The sequence below is a fragment of the Pocillopora damicornis genome, chromosome 4 (genome assembly GCF_964200805.1).
Source record: "Pocillopora damicornis chromosome 4, jaPocDami1.2, whole genome shotgun sequence".
Taxonomy (NCBI): Eukaryota; Metazoa; Cnidaria; class Anthozoa; order Scleractinia; family Pocilloporidae; genus Pocillopora; species Pocillopora damicornis.
In genome coordinates, this window is record NC_142673.1 from 20,536,289 (window position 1) to 20,551,772 (window position 15,484).

Sequence of the window (15,484 nt, forward strand, 5' to 3'; positions counted from 1 at the left end):
ATTCATTTTCTACAAAATTTCGTCTTGGTGACTACCTGTTTACCAAGCGCATTCAGTACAAATTTCATATCATCATCAATTGACGTCTGAATAATAGAGGCCACTTCGTCACAGTCTATTTACATTGCATTTTACAATTTTATTGCTTAAAATCAGTATTAATAATCTCCATCCTTGCTCAGTCTCGTTGCGTGTTTCTCATTATTTCAAACTTTAATATTTTTCCTAAATTTTCATATTTATAGTTTTCTCCAATCTACATATTGACCTCTTGCGTGATGTGCTGTCACCCGTGTCATCCTCTGACGCATCATGAGCGAGCGAAACTTGCTCATGACAACCATTACGTGTTCGAGCGACTGAACAGGTTAATTTAACCTTACCGCACCATGCTGTGGACGTCATTCAAGCATTCTTATGGGAGTGTTCATTTATACTAGAGCAAACAAGAAGCACAACGATAAGCGATGCGGGAATCGTTCTTCAAAAGTATTTTCATTTTGTCCATTTGGAGCGAGATTTCAATCATATGCGTGCATTGTCGAAGCTCTTCTAGAATTCCTGATGAATTTAAGATAGCTGGGCAGATAAAGCTCTGTTTGAGAACATGTAACCTCAGCTGGCAAGAAAATGAAACGGAAATATCAAGTAAAGAGGTAATCTAACAATTCCTTCACTTATAGTGGTGTTTATTTTAGTTCAATGAACAACTATTTTCAAAGAATGTTGGCAAAAGCTCCATGTACGAGATTTTAACTATAATTCGTAGACAATATAGTTCAATAACGAGTGTTAAAATTTTCAAAATTTCCAATTTCGTATTTTTTTAAAGGAAACTGTCCTTCTCTGCGAACATGTTTATATGCTCAAAGCATGTCGATGTGAGACCCTCATCTGAGCTAGCTCGACTATCGGTACAAATTTGCCTCCCATGCATTTGAAAAAAGATTCAGCTAGATTATGAGCTGTTGATATGAGAAAACACACTTCCTTTATTCAGAAATAAACAAAGAGCGACCTTTCAAGTTTAGTCCCTAACGGGATGAAATTCATTTGAAAAGAACCAGCAGCGGTGGTTTATTTACTTAGGAAAAACTGGCAAACAATGACCTGGATTGGCCCTACTTCTCAAAGGAAGAAAATATCATACATTTTAAAAGAAAAAATGTTGAAAATGACGGTAATAGATTCAAACTGATTAACGGGCAAATATCAAAAGACCCTGAGGGCTAATTACGCGTGAAAAGTTTACCTCCGAAAATAACGGGTGAATAATTGGGTCTAGAACAATCGTAAACGCAAATTATTCGACTTAATCACTCAGTCCAATTTCTGCCTTCTATATTTCGAAAAAAATGTGAATTTGTAAAACCTATTCCACCATTGGAAAGAAAAAAAATTAATAAACCGACAAAAACAAAACAAAATAGATTGGGAGATAAAAAAAGAAACACAATTGAAGAATATTTTGCTTGTACGCAGTAGGGGTACATCAAGAAATAAAATGACAATATCCGCTGTTATACTTCCTATTTTCTATATTCCGAATATTCCTCTCTCTTTATTTCCCAACCTCTACATTTTCCACTTTCTGCAAGCCTGCTTTTTTCATTTTCGACGCTTTTCATTTTTAATACTCGGCTATTTACAATATTCGCTCTTTGAACACCATAGTTACCATCTAGCCTCCGATTCAAGATCAAAACTTGTTTAAGTTTGAGGTTTTTTCACTAAAATCAGAAACCCAGAGGATTAAAAAGGCTTTTTTGATCCTCATTTTTGACTACTACTGCATAAAAATGCATCATAACAAAACATACCATCCTATGCCATCCCATACACATAAAACACCAACACCACTTACTACTTGGAGAAAACTCTATTCGAAATTCAAACATGCTCAGTCTCAAATCCATGATCTTTTTGTTTCGGTTTAGGACAATTCACTGTATGCCTGTAAGAAATCTATAGTACAGACTCTTGTCACCTTTCTACGAATTAACAATATTCTCCTGTTTTTCTTTTGTGCAGTCACACGGACGTCATCAGTGTTGTTACGACAAATGTCGAGTTTTTGTATTGAAGAGTAAGTAAATAGTAAAAAGAAGTGAAATAATAGTATACTATCCTGTATGAGATGTAGCGGATATAACAATTTGGCGTGCTAGATTGAGAGATAATGTCGGAAGAGACACGTAAATAGCTTGATGTTTTTATGATTTAACGTAACGTCAATCAATGGTTAAAATCAGACTCAATTTATAGAGGGTAACACCTAATAGTTAAACAACTTATACAGCTGTGACTCTCTTAATGAATGATACATTGTTAGAATGGATTTCCTAACAATAGTTTACTAGCTCTGATCTAACAAGGAAAGTGTGGGTCACCGCTTATAAAGGTGACGCTTACCGAGCTGTCAATCTCTAACCTTCGTCATGATTTTATACTTAACTAGCGAATCACGCTAAGCTACGCAGAGCGGAGTTCGCATACTAAGTAGGTACTTCGCGATGTTTACGCTTTACAAAATGACTTCTTAGTCTTACGGTCAAGGTCGCGCGAAACAAAAACTAGATTGGTAAAAATTATAACAACCTTACAAACAGAATTAAAATCATAGCTGAGGAGATATCCTAAGAGAAAATAGTCCTCGAAGACTGTTACATAACAACAGAATAAACAGAAAATTCGAAGAAGAAAAGGCGTACACAAGGTACCGTCCCTAAAAGAGCTACGTGCTATTCGTATAAATTACCTGATTATAAATTCAGTGTGGAGGATGAAAAGTACTACATGCTTACACCTAAAAAGTCACTTCTAAGTAAAAGAGGTGTAGAGCGTGCTAATTGATACCTGTAAGATAAGACCGCCAAAAAGAATAAGAAATGATCAAATGGCTTATTATAATTTTTACTGAATGACTTGTGTTAATATATTATTTCCATTCATTTTCCACGGTCAAATAAGTGAAAAAAACACCTATAATGAAAATTCTTGCTAGATGCCAATTTTGTCTTTTAAAAATATTACAAATTAAATGATATATATAAAAAATTACAATGTCAAAACTTCTTTAAAAGTTAATGTGCATATTACCCACAATATACGATCTAATATATTCTGAAGAAAAGGTTAAAACTGTTTCCCTAATCTGACTTAATTAAGACATTATTAACAAAACATTCGTTGAAATATTTATAGATGAGGAGGTACGTATCTTAAGCGGAAGGTGATTCCAATATTTGGAAGTTGTCGCGGTAAAAGTAATATCTCCCTCTTTCACTCGATATATCGTAGCTTTTAAGAAAATGTTGTGATTGACGCTCCGTTTGCTTCTACATGTACTTCACGTGTGGAATAACTAGTTAAACGAGAGCCGTTGAGAGCTCGAGGAATTCAGTAAAGTTTATATACCGAAAAAGGGAAATCTATTCACAGCCTCCCACTCTTCCTCAGCTGAAGCCCCCTCCCTTGTACTGTAATTCCAGATTTTCTTCGTCCCCGTGTGAATAACCTGAAACAATCGCGCGACCAGCAGACGAAGCCACCTTTCAAGAGGCAAAAACGAGGTAACAAAAAACGTTTTCCTCAAACGATGATAAGCTGATTTACTAATAGCCAAGCATTACACTTACATAATAGCTGGTTACGTTGACTATAGTTGATAGAAATGACTAGATTGGGACACCAAAAGTTTTTTTAAGTTTAATTAGATAGTGCTATTTTAAATTTAATAACAATGTGTAAAAAACAAAAGATCGCCGATCGGATCGCAGTTAAGCCGTTTTTAACACCTCTGTTTTTTTGTATTTGAATTTTTCCGGGTTTTCAATCAGTCCCCGAGTGATCGTCACAATCTCAGAGTAAAAGTGGTTTCAAAAAAGGGGGTAAAAGGGGGGAGGTAAACAAATTGAAAATGTGTATTATTCAACGCATAAATGTCAACACACTCATGGGAAGGTCATTTGTAGTGAAGGTGAGTGGTTCAACTAAGTTTAACGAAAAGAGCAGAGAAGGTTTGCTTGACTGCATCAGTGTTTAACTAGATTCATCATACAGATGAGGCACGTATCGAGCTGGTTGATTGACCGTTAATACGTGCGGTCGCCTTGAGCATCTTTTTAAGTCCTATTTTTGGCTACAATGAGACAAGACCGACAAAGGTTGATGAGTTAACCTTTGCATGTTAAATACGGTCGGAAAGCTCGCACAAAGTGCTGAGAGGGAAAAAGAGGCTGCTAGTATCGCTGCTAGGCACAAACTATTGACTATTTCGTCACAAGCTTAGTATTTTAGCAGAAGTGCAAAGTCGTGGCTTAGTCTAATGGTCAATCAACAATATCGATTCGTCCTGCATTTTAACCAGAAATATGGTTCATTGTGACTCCCCCTGCTTCTTTTGGTTCAAGAGCGTTATTGGCATTTCATTACGGACAAGTCATCGCAACTTGGAAATTATTTTCCCGTGCTCTTCGAATAATGGCCAGATCTTTATCCTTACAATTTGTTTGCTATTTTCGCACAGAAAGCTCCCTGAGCCACCCAGAAGATAGCTCTGATAACGGTAAAATAAAAATATGCCTTTTTTGTCACGAGTAGTCCAGTACTTCAGAGTGTTTTCTTTTTTCAGCTTGTTACCACCATCTTAGTGCTGAGTATTTGCCTTACTTGATCACCTTTGGATTTTAGTTAGTTTGTCTGATTTCTTTTAAAACCCTTTTTTTCTTTCTGTCTCTTTGTACTTGACTTTTCGTTTTGTATTTTGTTTGCTTGTTTGTTTTTTTCTTTTGGTTTCCTGTCTTTTTTGCGTTCTTGTTTCAGCTGCTTTAGTCCTGTTATATTTCTTTGTTTATATTTTTCGAAGTGATTTGACTTGTAATTGAAAGAAAGCAGAAAATTAGTTGTTTCCTTAAATCTGCTGACTCGGCCTTTGTGGTGCTGTACAAAGCTCGGTATGATAAACCGTTACCACCTTCTGTATCTGGTTTCTCAAATTTAGGTGATACTAGTTTGACAGTCAGAGGTATAGCAAACCTACTCTAACCACTTTAAGAAAACTAAAAAGCGAGTTGTTAACTTACATTTTGTGCTAAAAAAAAATATATGTCATTTAAAGGTATTTCAGAACTCGGCGTTTCATTCGTTTTTTGGTGCAGACACATTTAGCAAGTGCTATTTGTCATTTTGAATGTACCAGTGCTAAATTCATCATCGAGAGTAGAATTATTTCATTTTCTCTAATGATTAATGCATGGTATTGTAATTTTTCAAACAAAGATTGCCATTTGGGGTATACAACGAATTCCACTTTGATAAAGCCTAACATGAAGTTAGTGAGATTCCAGGAACTTAACAACACAGGAACATACATGTTGAACGTGACGTGGATACCTTTGCAAGGTATGTAGAGTAACAATATAATGGTGTCACATGTCAATCAAGAAAAATGATTCCTGCTCGGACAAGACAAATTATTTCCAATTCTGCTTAGCCTTTTCGGCAAATCTTTTCGAAAACCAGTAATTATCCATTTGCGTTGGTAAAAGGTTGCTTTGTTTGTGCGAGAAAGATAGTTCGCATGTGGTCTTTATTACAGATGACAATCTCATCTGGGATGGATACAAAGTGATGTACCAAGTTGCAAAGGAAAACTTCAAATGCGTGAACTTGGATAAGGTAAGAATTGCTAACATCTGGGGATTTAAATGATATTCATAATGGCTAGGTTTAAAATTAGTTCAAACTTTTGCTGAAAAAAGTATGGAGCAACTGAAAGCTTGCATTTCTTAGAATGCTTACAACTTCTTCAAGTTAATTTATTAATTTTACCCTTTCGTAATTATGCTTTTAATCGACTTTTGTACTTGGTTTTGCCTCAAACATCGGCCCTAGATGTTAGGTGCGAGGGAAAAGTGTTTTTTGTTTTTAGCAGAGACACATTGAGGTTATTCATTATTATGCAACCATGACATCTTTTTCAGAATGTCACGAATTTTGTGGTAAAGAGTAATTTGACAAGAGGTGTTAATTTCTTCTTCTCTGTAAGTGTTTCCAATTTTATGTATTTAACAAATAAAAATTGATGAGGGGAAGATAAGCTTAGGAACTTTAAAACAATATTACGGTCGATTTCGATAGCAGAAAACTTGAATTTAGAGCGACGCAGGAATCTGAGGAGCCCTTTGAAGCGGGAAAGGAAATGCGTTTTAAGCCCTATGCATCCGTTTTACTCTGGTTTTTGCACTTTTAGGCATATCAAATATAAAGGTTTGATTGGGGTTTGACAGTGGGACCTATGAAGCAGCATTTACGGTTGTTCGAAGGTTTCATGCTTTTTTTTAAGAAAACAGACTTAAGGCTTGAAGCATCGACTGTATAGGCCGAATACCTTGTGCAAATTTAAAACTATTATGAATGACATATCATAGCGGAGCTCGCAGAGCGTAGCCCCATAACTATACAAAATAGCAGTAACCCATTAAGGCGAAAAAATTTGGATGTACGACCGTACAAGGTGCTACTTTTAACATGCGTCAACTATACCGCGGGCACGCCAACGCCACGGCTCTGTCCAGTAGTCCAGTGGTCAGTGCATTGGGCTCCAAGTCGGACGAGGGGGGTTCTATTCCCGGCGGGGGAAAGGCGTTGTGCCCTTGAGACGTACGGGAAAAAAAAAATGCGAGCTCCGCTTTTAGGCTTGGCTAAATCTACATATTAGTAGTATGAATCCAACTCTGTGGAGTGGTACAGCGTTCACTGAATCCACTTCAACAAAAGACCCCACTCGGTTCCTGAAACAATAATGTAATGTAATATCTGTGTTTTTTACCTTTGATTATTTTGTGCAGTACCGCACGGGGTTGATAATGCCTTTGAAGTTTAATTCTTGTATGTCTTGGCGCCAATATTAGAAAGCCCTTACGAGTAAATGAGGCAATTTTAGGAAACGTCCCGAGTAATCAAGCAATTTTTAGCAAACGTCCTGTCTAAACGACGGGCGGGTGAAAACAGCACAAAAAAATCTAGTGGTGGAAAAATCTTGGCCGAGCGAAGGTCCAGCGCCTGAGATAGGCAATTCGACTTGTTAATTTGTAAATAGATTCTGACTTGGGTAGATTCTCCATTATCAAATTGTATTCCAAAATGTCTTAACACATTATTTAAATTTACTCACTAATGTCATAGCTAAGCTCAACCAAAGGGTCACTGTGGCGTGTTCCAGAATCGCCGAAAATTTAGTGTGGCATTGTTGTCTTTTTTTTTTTCTTTAAGGTTTTTGCCCGGCCATTCCCTAGTGACAACCCTGCGGATTTTGACATAGGTTAGTTGCCTCTAACCGAGACCGTTTTTTTTTATTAGCGTACAGAGACTGCCAAGGGCATTAATAATGTTTGAATTACATATTTCTAAACGAGGAAAGGCTCAACGCGGCTGCCACATCACACATCAGTATGTCCTGTCTCTTCTGTCTAACTCTTTTCTTTCTTTTTTCCTCGTCTAATTTTGTCCTTTTTTTTTGTGCAGTTTGTCGCATCCCATGTAAAGGTGGGTATTTCGATGAAATTTATAAATAAAGATCTATATATAAGTATTTCTAAATGCGTATTGTGGTGGTCACTTGAAATATGAAACACAACTGTTAATTTAAAAGTTAATCGGTTGATACTAACAGCAGAATGAAAATGCGTCGATCAGTTCGAAGCTTCAAACCCTCCCATCTGCACCCAAACCCGGGCAACATTCTCGGGCGTTTGAACTTTTGAAGATTGGTTCCTTCAAATTCCCGCTCAACACTGAGTGTTCAGATGCCCCACCCAAGTGCCGGAACTGATCAGAGATGTTCTGTACAATCTGCTCACGAGAGCTACTTCGAAATTCTTTTCCTTTAAACACCTCCATATCAAAATATATGTATTCCGCTAGAAAAATGACAGTTCCGGTTCAAATTCCCCACCCCACACAGGAAAAGTTCAAATTTTCTGCACTTCAGGCACGGACGATGGTCAAATGTCCCGTGGGTTGCCTGGGAGGGGGATGTTGTAGCTTTGAATGGATCAGTGCATAAGCTTTATCTTTGAAGATATGTGCAATAGTCTAGAACAATAAATATATCATAATTACATCATATCCTTTATATCAATATGCACGATAGAGCATGACTAAGCATAACAAGGTAAATATTGGAACACGCTAAAATATTCAGGAGTTGTTTCTAGCCCGCCCACAAAGTTACACTTCTTATTCATGGCCAGCTTCTTGGAAAAACAATAAGCCAGCCTGCAACATCTGACCACCTTGATCACACGTATAATACTTTAAACGCTTGAAAAAGCTTACCAAAGTTAATTCAGCATGTAGAATCGAGACAGCATTTTACATATTCAGGGTAGATGTATAGCCTATGATGTTCACCAAGAGATTATAAACTATAATTATATCTTGTGCTTATTCTGTAAATGTATTTTACCCACGTGATGGTTTTTTAAGTTGTTTAGCAGCCAATAATAATTTTATGGGCTCTTCAATTTAATGTTTTAACTCACAAGTAGGGCTTGGGTCAGATGCACTTCATAAGAGTGAAAAATTTGTGTATTCATAGAGGCGAAGCCAATCAATCACGAGGCAACTGGCCCTTCTTCGACTCCTGATTCAGGTTTGTTGCTGGTTTTGTTAGCAGAAACAGTCACTACGAAAGCTTCTCTTTGTATAAGTATACATCTGTATATTGGACTTAGCATTACCCCTTTTAAAGCAAACGCGAATCGCAACCAAGGAAGAAAGCAGAAAACTTATTGTCAGCAACCTTCTAACGCACTTTGAAAGGACAGGCGCTCGGTTATTGCTGTTGGTATTTTTGTAATCATTGTTATTGGCGGCTATTTTTTTTAAATCTGTAAAATTTTGAGTGCCATTTAATTGTGACCTCTTCCAGAGGATAATCTCTTGCGAGAAAATCTCGGCTATCTAGTTTTAAACCAGGTGATGGCTCACAGTTTTTAAAGATGTTGAAATATTGTATGACTTTTTCACTTTACTTATCTCTTCCTGATACACAGCTCACGACCCGAATGCAACAACTCCTAGGATCCCAGGTCTGTCGAAAAAAGACTTTTAAGAGTATTTTCTATACCCTATTGTATCTTTTTTTGTTTATCTGTCGAAGTTGATTAAGTTTCGATCTTTGCTCTCTTTATATGGACCAATGGAAAGACGGGAACTTCAGAAACAATTACATAATATTATTGCCATTTTTTCTTTTTATAGTTCCAGTCTCGAGTTTTATCTTCAAAGCACGTGTTCAGATTATTATCTTTCTTGTACTAAATGTTATCTCAAGTAAGAAGAGTATTGTTAGACTGACAAGTGTCGTCGCTCTCACTTAATTGTGATTAAACAAAGTTTATGGTCGTTTGGTTGCAACTCCGTTCGTTACGTTTCAAGAAGCAGCCATAACGTGGCAGTTTTACATTAAGTCGGTTTTATTTTTATCTATTTACTTTTTGATTATATAGTTCCTTCTTCAAAGATCAATCGAACTTCTTCGTCACCTCCGACTTCAGGTTTGTCCGAAAAATACTTAACACCATTCTTAAAAAAGTAATGACACTTTGTAAATGATGATATTTCTGTTTAAATCAAGGTAGAGGTAGAAAGCTCCATGGCTAATCGAGGAATTTCGATCTTGTTGCACGGTTCGGGAAATTTCAGAAATTTCAGAAAGCTAATTGCATGAATAATGATATTGTTAATGAATAGTGATAGTAATCCTTAACTTTACGCAACCCCGTGCGATCAACTTACTTATTTTCCTATGGTGCTTTTTACTATATAAAATAATTCAAATAGTACGCGCACTCTGATTGGCCATAAAACCATTTTACATGAGCGTATGTAAACACGGTTTTCGCTCCTCTTTCATTAGTTATTTTATAAAAGAAATATAAAATGGTTTCCGTGTTTACTCAATAAGCTGGAAACCACTCCGCTTCGCGTCGTGGTTTCCTACGCTTATCTCGTGTTCTCCCAACCTCCCGCGTGTTTACATCAGGCTATGTAAACGCGGAAACCATTTTACATTTCTTCAATATACCACACAAGTTAATAGTTCTTTTCGCGCGCGCTGATTGGCTGGTTGGGATGTTAATATAGCTAGTGCTATTCACCTCCGAGCAACCGATGAGAGAAAATTGCGCTTCAAGTTTAATTTCTGACCATTTTTCGTTATATTGAAAAAAATAATTTTTTTTTCTGGTGTCTTCTGGGGTATATACTAAACCATTTTCACCTCAGTATGGGTGAGTAACTGCTAAATACGGAGATTAAAAAGATTTCTTCGTCTCCTCCGACTTCATGCAGGCATCAATAGGGCAGCTCCACGGCTAATCGAGGGATTTTGATCTTGGTCGTGACTCGAGCACTTTCTACAACTTCTGAAAACACGCGTGATATCTATTCCTAATTTTACTCGGCTCCATGCGACTACCAATTCTTATTTTCATTTTTTGCTTTATACAGAGGTCAATGAAACTTCTACGTCTCCTTTGGCTTCAGGTTTGTCGGAAAAACTTAACACAGTTCTTAAAATCTTAATAAAACTTTGTTAACGATGATTATTCTCTTTGAATCGAGCTAGAAGTAGTATAAATCTACGGCTGATCAAAGGATTTCAATCTTGCTGCGCGACTTTGCAACTACAGCAGATTCTGAAAAAACGCGTGATGTTTTTTATTACTTCCCCCGGTTCCATGCAATTACCTCAATTAATAAGACTTCTTTGTCTCCTCCGACTTCAAGTTTGTCAGAAAATACTGAACACCATTCTTAATAACGCTTTGTTGCCGATGATTTTTCTTTATAAAACGAAGTGGGGCAGCTCCGGTCCACTGCTGATCGAAGGATTTCGATCTTGCTACGCGACACAGACATATTGGCAACTGCTGAAAACACGCTTGATATATAAACAATGGCCTTATTTAGCACGAAACTAAAGTGCACAGATATTTGTCCGCAGACATTATGTGTTCCGAGATATTTGCAGTTTTCCGAACATCATTCTTAATAACAGTTTTCCAGACACCATTCTTAATAACAGTTTTCCGAACGCGAAGCTCGAGGAAAACTGTGAGCTTCGAGGAGCATATGATTATACGAGCATATTTTCGCGCCAAATGGAGGCTATTGAATTGTCTTTGAACTGTCCTTGAAATATTTTGCAACGAGCTGGGGGAAAAAAAATACAAACACCTTACTGTTTGCTGAGTGAAATGTTCACTTCTTAGTTCTAAAGTAAGACTTAACGAATAGGCAAATATGTCCTTGTTCTGTAAAAACCAGAAAACGCTTTTCTTCCCTTGGATTTAATTCTTTACCAACGGCGTGGAAACAAAAATATTGTATGGATTATGATAATCCTTAATTATACTCGGTCCTATGCCGCTATTTACACTTTTTTTTTACTTTGTTTTGCTTTGTGCAGAGATGAAAAAGACTTCTTCGTATTCTGCGACTTCAGGTTTGTCAGGAAATACCAAGCAACATCCTTAAGACTTTAATAAAGCTTTGTTTGCAGACATAAATCTCTTGTTTGTAATTGAGTTTTCTAACGAGCTTTTCTGGTATATTGAAAAAGTATTACTCTGTTTATTTCAAAAGGATTTTTTCTATGTTAAAGCATGATTTACCCTGATTTTAAGATACCTTTACCTGTTTAAATCATACCGATCAAACTTGATATGCGTTAAAAATTTGCATCGGACATTACATGCAAAGGAACTTTTCGTGCCAGTCGATGTAGAGCTATATTTCATAGGTGCGATAATTGAGCCTTTGAAATAAAATCGACGACTGCTGTTTAATAATAAACAAATTTTGCAGAGAAAACGATTTACAAACAATTATTAGATTCGTTTGCACTATTTGGTTCTTCCTTTCATTCTCCACTAGAATACTATGCGATTCCAAGATGGAAAAGAAACACTGCCGAGGATGCTTTCACTGATATGCTATTTCGTCATCTCTTTCAGGTCATAAAAATAATATGATTGCCTATGTACTTGCAACTGTTACCATCTCGGTATTCGTTATCATTGTGGCTGCTTTGATCGTTCACTTGCGCTGCCGTCGACAAAAACCGAAACCAAGGGAACCATCTGTCTCCTTAACAGGTACATGTTCAAATCGCCAACTGTGATGATAGAGATCAAGGGGATCACTTGCGGTTGACTTCTGTTTTGCGCAGTCATGCAATATGCTCTGACTGTCCGTGTCTGTCCTCTGTCTGTTTGTCTGTCTGTGTCTCTTTTTCTGATACTTTTTTAAACGATAAACTAGTGAGCAGCACCGCACGAGCTAAAATAGTAAATACTAGATTTATTTTCCTACGCGTTACGCGCGAAAAAGCGTGGAATAAGGTATTTTTCAATGCTCGCGACCAGCTGTTGTAGTCCTATGAGAATCGTGCAGGGTCTGGTATGGTTTTTCCAACATGTGGGCCGTCATGTTTAAGTATTACGCGAAAATTTTGGGGTCCAATGTGTTAATCTTCATGTCAAGCCCCTAATGTCACGGTTGTAGTCTTGTAACCATACAGGGTCTGGTGTGGTATATCTTAATGCTCCCAACCTGGTGATGCAGCCTCTCACGAAAAGCGTGGAGTCGGATATTGTATTTTCAATGCTTGCCACCTAGTGTCATAGTCTTGAGAAAAGCAAGAAGTCTGACATGGTGTATTTAACGTTCAGGAGCTGATATTGTAGTCTCACGTGAAGACTATGGGGTCTACACGGAATTTCAGTGTTGTGGACATGATTTTGCAGTTCTGGGCAAAAAGCATTACTGCTACGTTAAATTTAAAGTTTTGAATTTGATGTTGTGGTCATGTACACGCGCGTGGGGTCTGATATGGTATATCAATGTTCATGACCTGATGTTGCAGTCTCGTTGTCTCGAGCTAAAATCGTGGGGTCTTATCTTGTATGTTTAATGACTGATTTCGTAGTTTGAGCAGAAAGCTAATTGCATGTCATTCCTTATTAGCAATGTCGCTCGTCCGTTCGAACTTTGCCTCTTGAATCTCTGACATTGGTGCCTGAGACTGCTAGTCAAGGATAAAATTCTAAGATTTGGGAAACTAAGATACGATGGGGGCCTGAGATGGGGGGTTGGCATCGGTGGTCTGAAAGGGGGGGTCCGAGATGGGGGGTCTAAGATAGGGGGGGTCTAAGATGGGAGTCTGAGATGGTAGGAATGTTCCAAACCCTGCTGTATCATTAATTGAGGATCAGATAGCCACTGCCCAAAATTCGTAAATATAGATGGTGTAATTTTTCTCGGTTATTTTGGTTTAGCATCGTTAAATTTTAATTCATTTCAGCAAGCATAACTCGTTGTATATGATGCTTTTCAGTGATTTTGTTGTCATTCGGCGTTGAGACAATCTTTTGGCGGAAAATCAATAAGATCTTCCAGCTAGGCTCCTAATCTCGATAACCGTGTTAGAGTAAGATAACTTCAGTCCGGTTACTTCAATTAATCGATAATATTATGAAGGTTTTCTTGCAGGCTACTGTTCAAAGTTGAACCACCAATGAGATGGCGGCGCTTTCCACACTTAGTATTTATTAATTGTTTCAGTATATCTGCGTTTCTGTTAGTTCTACCGTGCATGTTTCATATCCAATTATTTCATGTTTCAGACATGCAGTTTGAATACGATGCGTTTGTTATATACAGCTCCGAAGACGCAGATTGGGTGGTAAGAACTCTTATTCCAACTCTTGAGGAGAAGTACGGTTTAAAGTGCTGTGTTCATTACAGAGATTTTCTTCTTGGAGTTCCCTTTCGTCAAAATATGGTTGACAGCGTTTACAAGTGTAAGAAGAATATTGCTGTTGTGTCCACTCACTTTTTCAATAGTAACTATTGTGGCACAGAACTAGATTACGCTCTTCATCGACTTATGGAAAAGAAAGATGACAGCCTCGTAGTAATCAAACTTGACGATGTCCATAATAAGAAACTACCCAGGGAACTCCGAAAAAGGAGTTACATAGACTATCCAAAGTACACTGATAAAGAAACGTGGGAGAAAAAATTAGTAAAAAGCTTGACGTCCACCAGATTTTTACTAGAACAATGACCAAATGATACAAGGGATACTTAGAATGGTGAGGTATTGTGGCGAGAAAGATGATACCGTCTTGGGTAAAATCATGCTATTAACCACCTAGGAGCACCGTACGAAAGCAACTTGATGGACTTATCATCAAGCAATAGGCTTTATGCATGTTTACATTGAAATAACCATATTTATAAAAAGCCTCGTGCCTTAAGAGGCACGGAATGGTGACTTTAATTGGATGGTATTCTCTAGACACTGAAATCAACTTGATTTGAAGAAACGCGCACTTTAAAACGTTTAGAAAGCAGCAATTTCGATTTCTGTATTACCGTGTTACAAATCTAATTTGCGACCGACATGTCGTCTCTATTCTCGCACCTGCTATGTGCTGCACGTACACCTATTTTGGTTCGTCATTAATTTCTATCCGTTTCCGGTGAGATGTTTAAAAGCCACCTCGTGAAAGGTAGCTACCCGATGAAATAACATGTTTACTTCAATCTAATATGCAATTTTCACATGAATGTTAATGTCTCGTATCAGTAGTAGTTTTGGAAGAATTTATAATAAAGTTCGGATATAACACATGCTGTCATTGGTTAAAATACCGTGTTCTATGAGAGTATAGAGCATAGAACTGAGCTAAAGCTGTCACGCTATCTGCCAAATTGTACTATGTCCGACCTTTTCCGGGACTTCTTTCTAGCTTTTCTTTCGTTAATTGAAAGTGAAATTTCGGAACAAGCGAGCAAAGGTTTGCAAAAATGCCAGATGCAGTAATTTACGTTACTGTAACGTGAGCAGAGACAAAAATCCTCAACGATAAAACAAAATGGACAGTATGAGTTTTAAAGTTTTTCACGCTCAGTTAAATTGCAAGTTTACGTGCGGTAATAAAAATCAAATACAGCTGAGACTTGTTTAGTATATAAAGTTTCGGGTTCAAAAACAAAACAGGGAATGATGAAAAATATAACCTGGCATAACTGTTAAAATTCATTCTGATCATGACGGTGTCACAGCGACTGCGATCATGCTGAGGTCGGAATTCGGCTGTTGTTCATCCATAAAACACTCGCCTTGAGCAGTTTGTTTTCTACTTGTCATGTGAAATAACTTGCGTATTTTTGTGGGCCACGATTGGGCCGAGTTTCATTAAACATTTTATTTTCAGATTCTGTATTAGAAACTAAAAAACTTCAGGCAAAAGTGTTAAATTCGACATGCCGAACTATTTTAGTTTGTAAGCTATTGCAGAATATGAACTTTGATGGTTTTTGAACTTTGATGGTTTGACATTTTTGACAGCTTTAGTCTTGTACAGCCAATCAGATTATTTGAAACATTCTAACAGGGATTCGA

At 37.3% G+C, this 15,484-nt stretch overlaps 1 protein-coding gene across 1 annotated transcript; it reads left to right on the top strand.

The window, feature by feature from the left end:
- Positions 1-287: 287 nt before the first annotated feature.
- LOC149047203 (uncharacterized) lies at positions 288-14,291 on the top strand. The gene is made up of 15 exons (XM_089204892.1): positions 288-656; positions 2,032-2,086; positions 3,492-3,572; positions 4,529-4,567; positions 5,281-5,403; positions 5,600-5,679; positions 5,985-6,044; positions 7,276-7,324; positions 7,528-7,548; positions 8,603-8,656; positions 9,060-9,095; positions 9,516-9,563; positions 11,480-11,515; positions 12,027-12,167; positions 13,698-14,291. Exons 1-15 carry the CDS (start codon positions 468-470, stop codon positions 14,138-14,140), a joined length of 1,455 nt encoding a protein of 484 aa, XP_089061018.1. The 5' UTR covers positions 288-467; the 3' UTR covers positions 14,141-14,291.
- Positions 14,292-15,484: the final 1,193 nt, after the last annotated feature.